The 18,850-nt window shown below is 40.3% G+C and overlaps 1 protein-coding gene across 2 annotated transcripts in view; it reads left to right on the forward strand.

Annotated features, from left to right (window-relative positions):
• PHIP (PHIP subunit of CUL4-Ring ligase complex) overlaps positions 1-18,850 on the forward strand; it is a 116,541-nt gene that overhangs the window by 23,356 nt on the left and 74,335 nt on the right. For both annotated transcript variants that reach the window (XM_086482487.1, XM_086482488.1), the window contains exons 7-9: positions 222-382; positions 13,149-13,370; positions 13,988-14,088. In XM_086482487.1, coding sequence (XP_086338613.1) covers positions 222-382; positions 13,149-13,370; positions 13,988-14,088 — 484 coding nt within the window. The remainder of the gene's footprint in view (positions 1-221; positions 383-13,148; positions 13,371-13,987; positions 14,089-18,850) is intronic.

Here is an 18,850-nt window from a genome sequence, read left to right on the forward strand (position 1 = left end):
TATGTTCTGCCTTGTAGTTTGGTACTTTTTTGCACGTCTGTGTCATAGGCTACTTTTGTATGTGTTTTTCCCTACCTAGAGCAAAATGAGGTAGTTGCTATGGTAAGCTGTTCATATGGCAGGTGGTCCAGTGTTGAAATAAGCTTTCCATCCTGGAGAAGTATTTGTTTATGAACCCAATATAAATGCTGTCTCTTCTTTTTCCTTTCCCCATTTGATAGTGGATACCCTGTTTTCAAGAAAACTAAATGGAAAATACAGACTTGAACGCCTTGTTCCAACTGCAGTCTACCAACATATGAAGATGCACAAACGAATTTTAGGACACTTATCTTCTGTATACTGTGTAACTTTTGACCGGACTGGCAGGCGAATATTTACTGTAAGTACAAAATCTTTATTTTTGTAGATTTTGTAGGTACAGGTAGCATGTCACCTAATTATTTCCAAAAACTAAATGTCTGATGTTGTGTGTCAAGAGCAGATAAATGCTTTATTACTGTTGCTCTCATATATGCTTTTTAATAACCATGCTGGTTTGCATGTTAAAATAGTTTTGTCATTCCTGTCTTAGGGCTAGATGTGATGGTGATTGCTGATCTGTTTAGTGCAGTCAGAAAACTCAGGTTATTTTCAGTGGAAAGGAATCACCCTATGTAGATGCTTTCCTCTGGACTTGTTTTCTCTAGCAAAAACATCAGCAAAAGAATGGACCACCACCATAGAATTTGATGAGGAAGTCAGAGAGGACAATCTATATGTAATTAAAGATTATTTTAACTCTTTTTCTTAAATTTAACACATGACCATTAAGTTTAACAGTCTGGTGATACACTTAGATTTGGTACAGCATGTTGAAGGAAACTAGAAAGCTGAAAATTCACATGGTGTGTTGTAACGGGTGTTGGTTCACAAAGAATTGTCTTTATTAGATCCCAGGAACTCTTTTTTTTTTTTTTTTTTTGTTTTTTTTTTTTGTACCAGTGTTCTTAGTATTTTTAACTATTAGCTTCTTTTGTTGTTAATGTTACAAAAAAGAAAATACTCTGCAGATGTCTGAAATCAGTACTGAAATTGCAAGTTTCCTGAGGAATGGAAGTTATAAAACCAGATAGGTGCCAGTGTAATTTTGATTTCTTGGTAAGTAGTCAATTTTAGTAGAGCCAGGCATCTCATAAATACACACCTTGTGCTAGTCTGGGACACTTTGGTTGCATTTATTACCTTCCCACAAATGCTACATGTAATTGATACCTTTGTGGATCCAGGAACTTGTGTCCTTTCTAACCTCATGGCAGATAACCTGAACAATGCAGGTGCAAGGTACAGTTTAGTTCTCCTTTATCTGTTGCAGTTCTAACTTCTAAAATTCCTTCAAGGCAGTTGTAAATGTAATTTGCCCTTTTGCCCACATCCATTTTGCTTTGTTGCTGGAGGGATGTGTGGTTGCAGGGATGGGACACTCCCAGTGTCTGAGCAGACCTGTTCATTTGTTCACTTGTTGCTTCAGGCATAGCAGAGACTTTTTAAATATTTCTTCCGCTTTCATTGGCAAGCTAAGTCCCTCAACAGTCGTAAGCATTAAGTTCTTATGTCCTGTAGTTTATGCATGGTTAACCTCTCAGGAAAAGGTCACTCTGCTGTGGGTTTATTTTATAGGTGACATGGCAGAATGGATTAGAGATTTTATGTGTACCAAGTATAAAAATCACCTATACTCTCCCTGTTCACCTCTACATAAAAACTTTGTTTGGGCTTACTAAGTGAAGTGCATAAAACCCCCTGTTAAGGTCTTAGGATTCTTCATTTTCCTAAAACTTTCCCAAGTTCCTAGTATCTTTCCTCTTCAGAGGTAAGTAAACTTCCTCTTGGATGCATCTGCAGTGATCATTCCTCGTTGCACATTCCCTTGCTTTTTGCAGTCTGATTTAAAAGTGGTTAAAGAGGGAGAATTCTCTTGACTGCAACAGCAATTTGTTTCCAAAAGAAAGTAGAAGAACCTGAAATAAAATGGGGGGAGCAATATTGCTTCTGCAACCCCAGAGCTTTGCTGTCAGTCCTTTGCTGACAGATACACTGGTGTCCCGGTATAATTGCTTGAAAAAGTCCCAGTTTAGATCATGATTACTTCAATCTAGTGTTAAATAAAGCATCCATAGAAATTAATTGTGGCTGGTGAATTTTCATTTTGGAGGATCTGGGACAGAACTTCTTAACCTCTGCGTTCTCAAGTAAATCCAGGTTATTTTGTGTAGACATTTAAGTGTTTTTTGGCAAATGGAAAACCAATGGGTTGTATTCCACATTCCAGTAAAATCCAAGTTGCTGTAGCTGGTGTGATGTAGTCAGCGCATAAACAGTCATGAACTGTCCTGTTGTAATTGTGTCTGTATAATGAAATGGTGCCAATTCTTTTCAATCTAGACCACTACAATTTCTGAAGTCTCTAGTGTAGTAAGTAGAAATAGGAATTTATAATAAGTAAGCCAGACTTCATTCCAGACACATCTGTTGGCAGCACTTAAATTTCCTTGCATCAGTAGGGAATCGTTCTTTCCCGACGTTTTTACTTTACAACCTCCAGCATTCAGTGTGACAGTAGCTAGATAAGAGGCTGTTTTCAGTTTATAATTAGTTCTAGAAGATGCATCATAACTGTTTCACAGAATCATAGAACGGTTTCTGTTGGAAGAGACCTTCAAGGTCATCGAGTCCAACCTCTGTTCTAACTCTACCAACACCACTAAACCATGTCCCCAAGTACAACATCTACCTGTCTCTTAAACACCTCCAGGGATGGTGACTCCACCACCTCCCTGGGCAGCCTGTTCCAATGCCTGACAACACTTTCAGTAAAGAAATTCTTCCTGATATCCAGCCTGAATCTCCCCTGGTGCAGCTTAAGGCCATTTTCTCTTGTTCTATCGCTTGTTACTATGGAGAACAGACCGACCCTCGCAAAACTTTTTTGATTTAAATACAAAAGCTCGTGTCGAGGGCTGATTCTCAATAGATTGCAGTGAGGGAACTGCTCTGTTAGGTACGAAACCCTGACCCAGAATCAGGTCATCTACGAATGATTTCCACCGAGGCCTTGCCGCAGGCCACCCCTCAGAGCGTGGCTTTTTTTTTTTTTTTTTTTTAAATACTGCCAGGCAGCCTTTCTGAGGATCTTTTAATAACACACCATATACTTTCTCTTGGTGAGGGAGGAAATCATGCCTGTAGGAAAATTTTGGTGCATCAGGTAACAGCAGGAGGTCGGTACGAAGGGGAAAATGAGGCGTTGTTTAAATATTTCAGGATCAAAATACTTTCAAATTGTTATTGAAGGAATTAGAATAAATTCAATGAAAAAAAAAAATCAGCCAGCCCCCATTAGCATCCTTCATGCAGGCTGTTTACTTCATGAGAAGCTCTATCCATTGTAAAGGAATATTAAATCAGTGCTCCACTGTTTAACAGAGGGAAACATGCTATTGGATTTGCTTTTTTTTTTTTTTTCAAATCAACAATAAAATTGCTATTTAAATATGCTAAAAAAGAATTAGAATCATAAAACAGTTTTGGTTGGAAGAGATCTTCAAGATCATCAAGTCCAACCTTCAAGGTTGGAAAAGGTTTCCTTTTCCTCCTGACCTCTGAAGCATTGAAAGCCTCTAAATTCAAGTTCTGTTTATGTTCTGTTTCAAATTAACAGGAAAAGAAAGTGATCTCAGCACATTTTTGAGTCATACTCTTCTGGGAGATGCTATCTTTGCTAGGAAGAAGATGCTCTTAGTTTGCCTAAAGGGAGTGAAAAGGGGACATTATGCAGTTTTCCTACTAGCTAGTAGGTCTGTATTGGGTTTGCATGGAAAGGTTTTGGTAGTGGCGGGGCTACAGGGGTGGTTTCTGTGAGACCCTGCTAGAAGTTTCCCTTATGTCCAATTAAGCCAATACCAGCCGGCTCCAAGACAGACCCACCACTGACCATAGGTGACAGTGGTAGCACCTCCGGGATAACGTGTTTAAGAAGTGAGGAAGAAAAAACCTGGGCAATTGCAGTCCAAGAGAGGAGTGAGAATGTGTGAGAGAAACAGCTCTGCAGACACCCAAGTCAGTGAAGAAGGAGGAGGTCCAGGCACTGGAGCAGGCATTCCCCTGCAGCCTGTGGTGAAGACCATGGTGAGGCAGGCTGTCCCCCTGCAGCCGGTGGAGGTTAACGGTGGAGCAGATATCCACTGCAGCCATGGAGGACCCCATGCTGAAGCAGGCAAATGCCTGAAGGAGGCTGTGACCCTGCGGGAAGCCGGTGCTGGAGCAGGGTCCTGGCAGGACCTGTGGACCCATGGAGAGAGGACCCCATGCTGGAGCAGGTTTGCTGGCAGGACTTGTGACCCCACGGGGAACCCAAGCTGGAGCAGTCTGTTCCTGAAGGACTGCACCCCGTGGAAGGGACCATGCTGGAGCAGTTTGTGAAGAACTGCAGCCCGTGGGAAGGACTCAACGTTCAAGAAGTTTGTGGAGGACTGTCTCCCGTGGGAGGGACCCTATGCTGGAGCAGGGGAAGAGTGTGAGGACTTCTCCCCCTGAGGAGGGAGGAGTGTAAAGACAATGTGTAGTGAACTGACTACAACCCCCATTCCCTGTCCCCTGTGCTGCTGGGAGGAGGTAGAGAAATTGATAGTGAAGTTGAGCCTGGAAAGAAGGGAGGGGTGGGTGGAAGGTGTTTCAAGATTTAGTTTTAATTTTTCTCATTATTCTACTCTGATTTTATTGGTAATGAATTAAATTATTTTCCCTAAATCGAGTTCTGTTTTGCCTGTGACGGTAATAGGTGAGTGATCTCTTGGTAAACAACTTCTGTGACATTCTTATCTTGACCCAGGAGCCTTTTGTTGTATTTTTCTCTCCCCTGTCCTCCCCTGAGGAGGAGAGTGATAGAGCCACTTTGGTGAGCACCTGGCATCCAGCCAAGGTCAACCCCACCAGAAGGTCATGCAATGACTGGTTCTATTTATATTTTTTTATGGATTTCACAAGAGATTTCTGAAGATCAACCTCTTACCTGTTTGGGTTTTTTTTCCTGAATATACAAAAATATGCAAACTGTGTTGTCTTGATAATTTTTTTTTTTTTATTAACCACAATTAAGGCATCTTTACTTGCAAAGATACAACTAAAAGACCTGTCAGCCATCAGTGAAGAAACCCTAATTATTTCTGAGACTGTATTCTGAATCTCTTGAAAAGCACAATTTGCAGAGCCCACACGGGGTAATAGAAACAAGCATTGTCTTCTCTGGTTCCAGCACTACTTAACTTTCTGACTGCTAAGAAGTACGGCTATCTCTTTTTTCCTCACCTTTATCTTCCTGTCTTCTCTGAGATTACTCTTTCTAGGGAATAATAAACAGTGTTATGTAATAGTCCATGTAAGATTTCCAACCCAAGATTAATTTGTACGTTTCTTGGCAGTTTCACTTCAGCCCACAAGTCTATGTAATGGCAGGAAAGTGAACCAGTTTTACTCCATACCTTGGCAATGCTGTCATCAGTTCTTTCAGTGCTGAACTTGTTCTAGGATTCGCTTTTGACAAATGCTTTTAATAGGCACATAATTTGTAGCAGTTGTAGACATAACCTTGGAAACACGAGCCGTGGTGTAAGCCAATGCCCTTGCTAGTAGAACTGCAGCAGTATTTAAGAGTTGTGAATTGTCCCATTCAATTCAGATAGAATCCCATGAATTTATTTGAAATCTAATACTGATATCTTGCCAAGATAACAATGACTTTTTTTCTTTTTTTTTCTTTTTTTTTTTTGGCTTGTTGAGACTTGCTAACAGTCGTTCAATTTTTCTCTGCAATGGAGAAGTATAACCCATGCTTCTAGAGCTATACTGTAGCCAGCTAGTAGGGAACAGGCTCGTTTTATGCTGATCTTTCCTTGGTTTGCTGTTTGAATAGAGTTCTGAGGACCCTCCAGGTGGCATTAGATCCCAGAACTAGCTATTCTTGCTGACCGTTTTACATCTTTAAGTTGTCTATGTGTAGGTTGCTCTCTATCAGTTACATTCTGCAAGCAGTATTTTAGGGGTCTCATAATGCAGGGTTTGGTTTATTGATTGAAATTTTGTTTTTTGCTGTGCTTTGAACAGTCTGTTCCTCCAGTCAAATGGCTGCAGGCTGTAAGCTTACTGTAAAGTCAGTAGCTTATTCATAATATTGATCTGTATAATGTGAGAATTGCAGAAGCATGTTTTATGTAATATGTGTAGTGCTGTAGACAGTTTTTTGTGTTTTTTTTTTTTAATTTGTGTGGTTCCAAGAAAAACAGGACCAGTGGTTTGAGATTTGTAGACTGTGATGCAATTAATATTAATAGTTTAGTTCTGTTCTCATGCATGTACTGCTTTGAGTAAGAGTTCAAGCGCGTGCGCACGCGCGCACACCCTTTTTTGTCTCCTCTGCTTCTTGGGGTTTTTTGGTGGTGATTGTACTTTTGAGAAGAATACACAAGCTGCTTTGTACTCTTAAGTCTCACATCATGATAGCAATAGTATAGGATGAGCTGATACTATTATTCAGGTAGTCATTGCATCAAGTAGGTGCAGGGTTTGAACCTTTTTGAAGCTTTAGATACAGAAGTGCAAATTGGAATCTAGCAACACAGGAACAGTTATTGAAACTTACTAATTGAGTAGCGTGGGAAAAAAACCCAAATCTGAGTGTTTTAAAGACTGCTCATATGTTTGTTTTAAGGAAGCAAAGGGATTAAAGCTGAATTTGCTTAGAGCTTTATAAGCAGAGTTTAGAGAAAAAAGCTTTTCTCTAAGCTGCTTACAAAGCTCTAAACAGCAAGTTTGCTAGTTCTGTTGTGAACCTGTGTTAACTTGTTCATTGGAATTGATTTGTAAGTGTGCATTACTGAGCTTGTTTACCAACTTTTTTCCTCCTTTTTCCTTCTGTTTAGCTTCTCAGCAACTTAGTAGAGGTGAATAGATCAAGCTATAAGTCAGATTAGCCTGTGTGTATATGATTGTCAAAAAGATTCTGTGACTGAGCTAATAATTTAAACTTTTTTTTAATGAATAACACTGTCTCTTTCAAAGGTATTCAGTATGAGTGAGATTTGGAGTCTTTTCAAAAGCATTAAATGCTAACGACTACATTTAAATTGTAAATTTAAGAGGTCCTTGAATCTTCTTTCCTCTTGTAGAAGTTCTGGGTAGGTGAGCATCATACTGGCAGGTCCCAAGTTCTACCTATTAATTAAAACCTGTTCCTAAAGGTGGTTTAAGGTGGTTTAGTTTCTTTTCATACAGTTGTTTGAGTGAGCTAAAGGTAGCAATCAAGGTAGACTAAGATGCATAATAGGTTCATTTACTGAGTCTTAGTTCGATGGGTTCTGAATCAAAGAGTCAATGATCTAGAAGGAAATGGTGATTTCAAGGGTTTGATAAGGATTTTGAGAGAAAAAGATAAACAGCAGAAGTTAAGAGTATTGAGCACTTCATTTTTGTATTCATACAGTCTAACATGATGGGGCAAAGAGCAAAGACTGCAAATGCTTGTTACAGTTTGTGAGGATACAATTTGAAGAAGTTCTGAGGTAGTTCAGAAATGCTCTTGAGGTTCATGCCAAGTAATTTGTTTACTATATACTTACGTTGCTGTGTTGTGGTTAAAATGACTACCGAAGTCCTAGCTTAGATGAAATGAAGTTACAGAGTATGTGCTGTACTTGCTGCTAGATCAATGTTTTGGTTTTGTGTTTTTTTTTTTTTTTTTTTTTAATGATAATGCTCTAAGAATGTTGGAAAAATTGAAGATCAATGCCCAGAAAAGAGTTGTGGTGTTGTCCAAAGCTTTGGAAAACGATGCCTGTTTGTAAGGTGCTCTAGCGTGCTTGAGGTATAGAACAGTGTAAAAGCAAAGGGGTGGTTTGATTATTGTGCAGTTCCATCTATGGATACTTTTTTTTGAATTTTCTTTGGATCCTATTATAACTGCATTAACAGAGTAACTTCCCATTAGAACAACTTTATTAAGGGCTTTGGTGATTTCTAACTTGGGGAGGTGCTGAAAGTGTGAAAAGGAGACTAAGAGGCAAAGGTGTGGCAAAAGCATCTTTCTCTCAACAGGTTGACAGCCTGGTGAAGAGAGTGTTGGAGTAGGAAAGATGTGGGAGGGAGACAACAAGTGACAATTACGTGAGGAAGCAGTAGATAAGAGGTGGATAAGCAAAGAATGTGGGAGAAACCCTGAAAACAACAAAAAAGAGCTGAAGGGGCCCCACCCCAAGGGTATGCACACAGATCAAAAAGTGCACTATGGGGAAAGCTTTCACACTTTGAGAAATCATCCTGACTAGGTGCCCATCTGAAGTGCCTGTTCAGTAATGCACGTGCTATGGAGAAAAGCAGGATGAATTGGAATTCTGTGTGTAGTTGCAGGGCTATGATGTCATCGGGACCAAAGAGGTGGGGTGGAATTGGGTAGCTCACAGGACAGGGGTGCTGCTGTGGATGGATAGAGGCTGTTCAGGAGGGGCAGGCAAAGATAGCAAGGAGCCGGGGTTGTCCTTTATGTGAGAGAGCAGCGGGAATGCATGGAACTCTGCCTGGGGACAGCTGAGAGCTCATGGGTGGGTTAAAGGGCAGGCCAATGTAGGTGACATTGGGGTGGGTGTCTGCTACAGGCTGCCTGATTAGGAAGAAGTAGATGAGGTAGTCTTCAGGCAGCTGGAAGAAACCTCACCTGATCCTTCTGGTGGACTTGAACCACCCTGGTATCTGTTAGAGGGGAAACACAGCAGCATGCAAACAATCCAGGAAGTTTCTGCAGGAGTTCAGTGATGACAGCTTCCTGGCAGAGGTTATTGGGGAGCTGACAACAAAAGGCATTCTGCTGGATCTGATAGTTAGAAACTGTGAAGAACTGTTTGTGGATGTGAAGGTCAGGGGCAGTCTTTGCCATGGAGTTCAGGTTCCTGTGAGAAGGGAACAAGGCAAAAAGCAGGATCACAACCCTGGACTTACAGGAACAGATTTTGACCTGTCTGGGGATTTGCTTGGAAGAATCCTGTGGGATAAGATCCAGGGGGAAGAGGAGGGGTCCAGGAGAGCTGGCTATTTTTTAGGGATCACCTCCTACAGGCTGAAGAATAGTCCATCCTGATGTGCAGGAAGGCAAGCAAAGGTGGCAGGAGACCTGCACAGATGAGCAAGGAGCTCCTGACAAACTCAAACACAGAAAGGAAGCGTGCAAGAGATGGAAGCAGGGACAGATGACTCGGGAGAAATACAGAGACACTCCCTGAAAGTTCAGCGATGGGATTAGGAAAGCTGAAGGTAGCTTAGTGTTGAATCTGGCAAGGAATGTGAAGAGCAACAAGAATGGCTTCTTCGAGTATATCAGCAGCAAAGGGAAGACTAGGAAAAATGTAGTCCTGCTGATGAATGGTGCGGGAGAGCTGGTGACAGAAGATACAGGAAAAGATGAGATGTTTGACTGTCTTCAGGAGTCTGAAGTCCTTGAGACCGGAGGGAAAGTGGAGCAAGGAAGACTTCTCCTTGGTGTAGGAGCATCAGGCTAGGGAATGTTGAAATGAACTGGCCGTATACAAATGCATGGGACCTGATGGGAGACAGTGGCAAGTGCTGAGGGCACTGGCCAATGTCATTGTGAGGCCTTTCTTGATTTTCTTTGAGAAGCCATGATGATCAGGAAAGGTTCCTGAGGACTGGAAGAGAGTAAATGTCAATCCTGTCTTCAAGAAGGGCAAGAATGTTGTTCCAGGGAGAATGGTCTGTAGATTCATCTTCACCTCAATCACCTGAGAAAAGGTGATGAAGCAAATCCTCCTGAAAGCCATTTCCAAACATATTGACACTAGGAAGGTGATCAGCATAGATCCATGAAGGGGAAATCATTCCTGTCCAAGTTGATGACCTTATATGATTAAATGACTAAGTTGGATGAGGGACAGTAGTGGATGTTGTTTTTCCTGACTGTAGCGAGGCTTTCAACGCTGTCTCCCATAGCATCCTTACTGAAAAGCTGATGAAGTACAACCTAGATAAGAGGACAGTGAGATTGAAAATGGCCTGACCTGCCAGGTTCGAAGGGTTGTGATTAGCAGCATGAAGTCCAGCTGGAGGCCAGTCACTAGGGGTGTACTGCACGGTTTGTTACTGAGGCCAGTACTTTCTAATGCTTTCTTTAAGGACCTGGGTGATGGCACAGAGGGTACCTTCAGTAAATGTGCAGAAAGTAACAAAACAGGAATGGTTGATATATCATTCTGGACAACTTGCTCTAGCTGACCCTACCTGAGCAAGGTGGTTGGAGTATACAATCTCCAGAGGTTCCTTCCAACCTCAATGATTCTGTGCTTCTGTCTGTCCATTGCTGTTCGGCTATACAGGCTCTGGTTGTTTTCCCTGGGCTGGCACCGTAGCAGTCTAGCAGTTAGATAAGGCAAATCCATACCACAGAATCTCAGCATGGAAGCTTTTTCAAACAGATGCATCCCTACAACAATCCCTCTTGCAACAAAGGTTTTGGAAGTAGAAACTGGCTGTTGCTTGCAGTAACTTACCAAAACTGCACAAGGGAGTAGTCCTTGGTTGAGTGTTGAGGTTAAGTGTTCAGAGCAGTGCTCTTCTGTAGTGCCGATTGCTCAGCCTCAGCATCCTTGGAGGACCAAAGAGGAATCTGAAATCTCAAATTGTACTTGTCTAAGGAAAAGGAACCTTCTCTTAATAGAAGTACTTGTTTAAAATGAGTATGCAGTGACACAGAATTTGTTTGACAACTTAAATTGGAGGCTGAGAAGTTCATGCCAAAAAAGACTACAGCAGAGACATGGGAGAAGTTGTCTTGCCCACATTTCTGCATTCATGAGTGCCCTTGTTAAAGAGTTGGGAAGAAAGAAAAATCATGCCCGTAAAGTCATGCCCACCCGAGGGAAAAAAAGATGTGGCAGCTGGTAAATCAAGATTACCTACCAAGGCACTCCAGAAATCAAATACACAGAAAAGTTTTAATTCTCTTGATTTTTGTGTGTCTGGAGTGCCCCTGCAAAACATTCTGCTGGTTTAAAATGTCACTAATGCTCCCAAGTATCCTTTTTGCTGATGCTAGAGATAAAGACCTTCAGGAGAGAAGCAGCCCGTACTTGTGATCTGTAGAATAATGTGCTCTCCCAATGTACCTAAATACAATCAGATTTCTTTTTACTGTTTCAAAAACTGGGGCTATAGTTGTATCTTGTTGTGTTAAGAGATATGTACCTTTTAGCAATCTTTATTGATACAAATAATACAGAAGAAAGAAACTGCTGTGGATAACTGCCTGTCAGCCAGAAACAACTTCTTGTCCGCTAAACAAAAAGTAAGCCTGAGGAAGTTGCCAGGTTTGCAGGATATTGCTACAAATGAGAATGGGTGTATGATTGTGGGGTAACTGCAGGTATGTTGTTCCACTCCTCCCAGATAGTAGTTTTGAATCTGAACTAATGTAATGAGTAAAATTTAGCTACCTTTTCAAGTAGAGAACTGATTTTTTATATATATATATATATATAGTAACAACATAAAGTTAAGGAAATAAGGGGAAATAACTTGTCTGTTTGTCAGCATTAATGTAATGTAAACAGGCTAGTCAGTATTTATTAAAAAAGGCAAAAAAAAGAAAAAGAGCATGCTTTCAAAATCCTGTTCTGCATTCCAGTAACTGCAGGATGTGTTTTGTTTCCTTTTGAAAGCATTTCCTGGAGTGGTTGCCTGGCTCTCCAATGGGATAACTGCTTCATGTGCAGTGGCTCTGTTGATGAGAGAATACGCAAGCTGGGTATTGGTGTCCTGGGATGGGGCTGCCCAGAACAGTAGTTGAATTGAGCTGTGGCATTGCGGGATTTCCTTGGTTACTTGAATGTAGACTAAAGAGTATACTAAATGAGGAAAATACATGTCACTTGCCTGTTTACAAAAGCTGAAATGTTGAAAATAGTATCAGTAGCCTATAAATATTTTTTTTGAGACTTTTGGTTGTTAGATGCTTACATTTGCTGCATTCTTACCAGTCTTTTAAAAATCTGACTGTTGGTCCCTGTTCTTTGGATACCTTTTATAAAAAAGGTAGTATTACCCTGCCTTCTGACTGCTTCAAGGAATAAATATTAGATAAACTTGTGCAGAAGCGCTCTAAGTGGATAGAAAAGAAAACCCAGATGAAACCTTTTAACAGTGGTGTGACATTGTAACTTGCTGGGGCACTTGAATGTGTCCAGGAGCAGATGAGTGCTCCAGATACTAAAACCCAACACCCAGCTTTGTATATTGCTGCTAAACCTAAGCAAATGAATGAAATCTTCACAGCCCATCTCCTCTGTCAGTGTCTCTGTGCAGTGTTCAGCTGTCATTGTGTTGAGTGAGGTGCAAAGATACTCAGGCTTTCGGGGAGGTGCAGGAATGCAATGGAAAATGAAGGGCTGAGTTCAGAAGTTTTTGCTAGGGCTGTGAATTTGTTGTATGCAGGCAAGCAGCTGTTACAATGATGTGGGAAGACCAGCAAAATGTGAGTTAAGTATGAGTAGGTAGATGAAGCCTCTGAAGTTTGTTGAGAAAGAGTGGTAATTTCAGTGGTTGTTAATGTGACTGTCAAAGCAGATTTACAGTAGTTTGACTTAATAATAGAATAGCTGTTCATACAGGCTCTTTACTTCACTGTTACTGTGGCAGGGCATGAAGATCAAACTAGGAAGATGAGGAGCCTAAGTGGGTATAGTGCTAAATGACAAACATGGTACCAATGCATAATTCATTCACGTTTAATGTAAATTTTTGTTTTAATGTGTTGCAACAGCTTCTTCAGTTTGTGCTCGAGTTTTGGAAAAAGTGTCTTACTGAAGGGCATAAATCGAACTTGCTGTAGGATTTGTGGCCTGTATTATAAGTGCATCATGCTTTGTATATACTGTTGAGAATTAATGTAACTTATGTTGTGTTTCAAATGCAGTGTGGAAAACTGTTAAAAGCGGGGGACAGGGAATATTTATCTATGTTTGCCACTAGTTCTGTTTTCCAGTTCATTGTGTTAGTTAACTGTAACATCAAAACAGTTAATGGTATGGTTGAAATTATTTCTACCTTACTTCTAGGGATCAGATGATTGCCTTGTAAAAATCTGGGCAACAGATGATGGAAGGTTGTTGGCTACCCTGAGAGGGCATGCAGCTGAAATATCTGATATGGCAGTGAACTATGAAAACACCATGATAGCTGCTGGAAGCTGTGATAAAATGATCAGAGTTTGGTGCCTTCGAACTTGTGCACCCTTAGCAGTTCTGCAGGGCCACAGTGCATCTATAACATCATTGCAGGTAGGTTTTTGCTTTGTGAACTCACCCGAGCAATAAAATGCATCATTTGACTGAAAAAGGAACGACGCGGGAATGTTCTGTGTAATAAAAATGCATACCTGGCAACTAAGCCGTGAAGTGAGAAGGAATGTTCATGGTACATATTGTGAAATAACATGTGTTTATTGTCAAAATGCCTGACCCTTGAAAAATAATCCTTGTTCAGAAAAATTGCATGGCACGTGGGCAGTTCTGTTTTGGAGGATCTTTCCTTTGCAGGCTGTGATTCTGAGCACAAGTACATTGAGTAAGAACTGCAGTCACTGAACACTTTGGTTTGTTTCTGTTTAGGGTTGCATGCTGTTGCACAACTTGGGTTATGGGGAGGCAGAACCCAGAGTGCTTTGGCAAGTAACCTGGAAGGGTTGCTCTGAAGGAAGAGAGTGACTCCAAGCAGCATTGTGTTATTTTGGTGTTCATTGCAATTTATTTTCCTTAAATATGGTTTTATACTTGTGGTTGGTTGTTTGTTGTTTTTTTTTTGTGTGAGAAGTCCATGACTTGAGGAACTTCTTAGCACATGTGGAACAGATTAACAGCAGACCTTTTCTTTTTTCTTCCCCCCCCCCTCTTCCCAGTTCTCTCCACTGTGCAGTGGCTCAAAGAGATACTTATCCTCAACCGGGGCAGATGGAACAATATGCTTTTGGCTGTGGGATGCTGGCACCCTTAAAATAAAGTTAGTTGCCATTTTATTTGTTGCTATTTCCTTTTTTTTTTTTTTTTTTGTAATTAAGAACGATGTACAAATGTTGGAGAAAAATTCGACTAAAACAAAACTTGTTACTGGCTGATTCACTGAGATTGTTGGGTATGATCTATTTCTGATGTAGCTATAGCTTGCTTGCTTATCTTTGAAGGACTAAGTTGGTAATAAAATGTTTTGTGGTGTGAAGCAGGTAACTATACCCAGTTTTGCTGCATCTCTTATTTTAGTAAAAAAGTTGAATTATTTTTTTTGTAATACAATGTCAAAATTGGTGCTTTTCAGTTCTGTCTCATCTCTTAATCCCAAATTAAATGAAAATTACATGAACAAAATGACTGCAATTTAGACTTGAAAATCCAGGGGGCTTTAGGAGATGGTAATGTCCTGGTATAAATTAGGTTGGGTTATTTTAATGTTTGTTCTTTCCTTATCTGTACTACTTCTTCATAATTGCTATTTACTGACACATGGCAGGAGGCAGAATTCTTGGGCAGCACTGTGTATTGGTGGCTGAAGTTGAGCCTGAAGCTTCCGCCTTCAAATTATGAGATATTAAAAATGTGGTCAGGAGCCTCAAATAGAGATACTTTTTAAAAATTAACTTGTTCAATGGCTTTAAAATGCTTTTTGCTCCTTCATTATCACAAAACAACTGTAGCTTAAAATAGGAAATAGCTGTTTTAGTAATCATTAGTGTTTTAGCTTTGTGGGTGGGGGGATGTGTTCTTACAAATACGTTCTCCTGGCAAGTGGGTTCCATTTTCCTGTAGTTTCAGTGATTGCTGTTAGACTCTCTCTTGTGGTGTGCTGAGGTTACACAGGGCTTGTAGGTACATCTGCCTGGGTACATTTGCCTAGGTACTTCTCTAGTTGTCTGGACCTTAACTATTTTGATGTTCCGTGAGCCTTTTGGCTCTTTTTTTTTTTTTTTTTTTTTTTTTGTAGATGAAGCTTCTTCTCAGGCTGTTAATCCTCTGCTGCCTGATACATACTGTAATCAAAGTAAGATTCTCCTCCTTGCTGAGGAGAGGAGGAGATGGTTTGCATGCTTGTTTTTAGTGTGCAAAGAGGAGGAGTTGCCACCACATTATTTTGCTTAAGGTCTCTTAAGTCTGCGCTCTTGTTGACAAGATGAACTCTTAATCTGCCTGATTTGTAAACCTTTTGAGCACTCTCTCTTTCAATTTTTTGCTTTCTTTCTTTTTTTTCTTCTTGTCCTAAGTAAAAGTTAGTCTATGGAATTGAATTTTGAAACAAATTCTGTCATTAGAGAATAGCAGAATCCAAGAGACTTAAGTGCATTATACTATATGAGCTGGAAGATGAATGTTTAGAAATTATGCATGTTTGGATGAATCATGGAGTTGGATGGGATTTAGAAAGCTGGTGTCAGTTATGGTAGGGGATTCACAACTAATTCCTTTCCATGGTGATATTTAAATATAGAATAAAAAAATTTCAGTGAGATGCACTCAGCAAATATTAAAGGAATAAAAGATTTTTGAGTAATGCTTTCATGTATAAGTAGTCACAGCAGATGTGATCAGGCAGCGGCATAGAGAAAACTGTCTCATGCAGTGCAGAAAGGAAGTAGTCTGGTAACCCAGGTCATGCCAGTGATTCATGTTGCTTAATGACAGAGTGTAGAGTAAATTTTGAGACTGGAATTTGTACCATCCTTACCTTCTGTTCTGGAGGTATCTTACATGTTGTGTTTGAGAAGACAGAGGAACCCTTTAAGCTGTGTTTCTTCAGTCTGGAAAAAGATAAATGCATGAAGATGAGATGTGTACAGTCAAGATGTGTCTAGAGGAGGGTGTGTAATGAGTAATTGCTTATTGGCCCTTACGGTACTAGAGGGTATCAAGTGAAGGTAGCCAATTCCTAATTGGAAGGAGATTATTCTTTACAAAACATGCAGTTAAGTTATGAAGCTCCTTGTCACAGGGTATTATGCATTCTATGAAAACAGTAAAAGGCATCACTGTGTGCTTTTTATGCTCTTACACGTCCAGTTTTGGCTACTTTGGAGGCAGGATGCTGGTCTTAGATCTTTGTTTGAGCTTGGTAGAGCTGTTATGTATTCGAAGTAATTGATGCTCTTTGATCCAGTCTAAAACTTGGTAAAATTGTAGTAAAGTCTAGATAAGAAACAGGTATGTCTTTTGGGACTGGAACATAACTGTATATCACTTAGGATATTGAAATAGTTGGACACCCAGAAAAGTCTTAATATAGCTTTTCCTGAATTGAACAGTATACGAGTTCAGAGGAACTTGTTAGTTACAGGAAGTTTTACTTAATGTGCCAAACTGTAAACTTTTCTAACTGTGGTTGTCATGCTTATTCCAGTAAACCAAAGAAAAAAAGATACTGGGAAACTTAGAGTCCAGTGTAATTTCCCACAAGGAGGCTGCGTTGTATGGACAGTGTGTCTCAGTAATGGGTGTACATTTGTCATAAGTTTTTGATGAGGTGGTTGTACTTCCTTACACTTTCAGATCTGAATCTGCTTCCAGAACTGTGGAGACATGGCAGGTTCCCTCCACATTCATTCGGTAATGTGCTGGGGGAAGATGAATGCCAGCAATATAAGAGCATCAAAGGAAAGAAGGATTGCTGTTAGTTTTTTTCATAAGGCCCTTTCTGAGGTTATTTTTTTAAAACCACTATGTGTAGGCCATCTGGAAGAGAGAATAACTGGTGGGGTGGGAAGTTTGTCCTTCCATTTGTCGCTATAGTACAAAATGCAGGCTTGCTTCTGTTCAGCATCTGTAAAAAGGAGGAAAGCTGGCAGAGAAAATAAGATCTATTATCATAGTTACTCAGGCTCTGAACTTGCTGCCCTGTGTCTCTATTCCAGCACCACTCCTACCCCAGGAAGGAGAAATTGGAGCTTTCAAGCAAGACCAAAAGATCTGAGTAGTACAGGTGAAGGGTGCTGACACATGCTTAAGTCAGGACTTGATTTCATGCTTCTCCTGAGCTTGACTGCAGCCTGCCCTTCAGAATACAATTGCTATCAGTAATGAAAGTGTATTACTAAGTTGTACAGTACTTTAAATGGGGACTGGTGGTGAAGTCTTGAAATTTCATCTGCTTAAAAGAAAAAAAAAGTATACACATAAAAAATACTCCACCCCCTGCTTTTTATGCTCAGCATTACTTGAATCATCTCTCAGTGAGTTAAGATTATGAGCTGTTGGGCAGCCTCATGACAATCGTGTGGTTGATTGTAGTTTCAAGATGATTGGTAGTGTCAGCAGTACTTTGCTGAACTTGTTCATGAAATATGGCAAAGGCAGTGTTTGGATAAACTACTGTGCTCAGTATGCTCTCAAATTAAAAATAATCAGTTCTGATCTTAACTATGCTGAAAACTTTCAATGGAACCCAGCTTAGATGGTTAAGTCTACTGGATCAACTCCCTGTCTCGAAGTGAAAATTGGACTTAGTCCCTCCTGGGAAACTCCATCTGAAGGGAATCTTTCCCTGCCAGCTTCTTCAGGAGATGAGGAAACTCAAAATTGTTCTTTATTCCCCACTTATTTTATAACATCAAAGTATTATGGAGCAATTACTATCTCAACAGACCATGAAAAACTGGAAAACTCACATCCTTGAAAACTGTAGTATTTGCCACTAGAATAGACTTTGACATCCTTTAAGCCTTCTAATGTCTAGTGCCCTATCCCATTTCTGTTTTCTGTTTGTTTTTTTAATCTCTGCAAATGTTGATTTTGTTTCATTCTTAGCAAAAACATCCTTGTATTCAGCTTTGCAATCAGCTCTGCTGCAGTATTAATGGTATCACTGAAATGAGAGGCTTCCCATGTTGGTCCCCCAGTTTTTTTATGACATTGTTAATTGAGGCATGTTCATTATCTAGGTCACACGTATGGCCTAGACAGGAGATGCTTGGTGACAGAGTTCTGTTCTGGTAAACTGCAAAAGGATACACTAACAGTAGATTTGGTGCCGTAAGATGAAACAGACGTTGGCATGGCTGACCACGAAATTCTCATGTGGCTCAAAGGAGGGTGATAAGCCTTGTTCACATGTGTCTGTGACTAGTATGGATGCATGTTCTTCAGTATCATAGAGCCTCCTGAGTGCTCCTCCTCTTTCAGTGAAGAGATTGCTGACCAGGGAGTTACCATGTGTGCTTAAAAGCAGTAACATTCCAGGTAGATTTATTTGGTTTCCAAATAGAGGATGCAAAGGTTGGTTGTTGCTGCAGGTAAGGAAGTCAAGGAATGTGGCCCAAACAAGATGAGAGAACAGTTAAACATTTAGGCAATCGAGACTTTCCCCATGTTTAGTCTCCTGTTACTGTTCGGGATGGTGATAGAAAACGCAATAGTTGTATTCCCCTATCAGCTGACAGTAGGGAGAAGAGAGAAAATCAGCCTTGGGTTATCAGAAATTGAAGCATAATCTGCCTCAGTTTATAGGAGAATTATTGCAACTGGTGAGTGCATTGAAGTTAAATTAGTTGCACTGCAAGATATTTGCGTATCTGTCTTCTCTGAGAAAGGTGATGAGTTTTCTTGTTATTCTTCTGCCACCTGATTGGATTGCGAGTTTCCAGTGTTAGTCAGTCTGTTACTGGCAGACCGTATGAACAAGGCAGCAGAACTGTCTCACAGATTGGATAGAGTAGCTTACTATACTGCTTTTCTTGGTTTTTTTTTTTTCCCACCATAATTATAAAAAAAGGAAAAAAAACTTA

The sequence above is a fragment of the Leptosomus discolor genome, chromosome 2 (genome assembly GCF_034619465.1).
Source record: "Leptosomus discolor isolate bLepDis1 chromosome 2, bLepDis1.hap2, whole genome shotgun sequence".
NCBI lineage: Eukaryota > Metazoa > Chordata > Aves > Leptosomiformes > Leptosomidae > Leptosomus > Leptosomus discolor.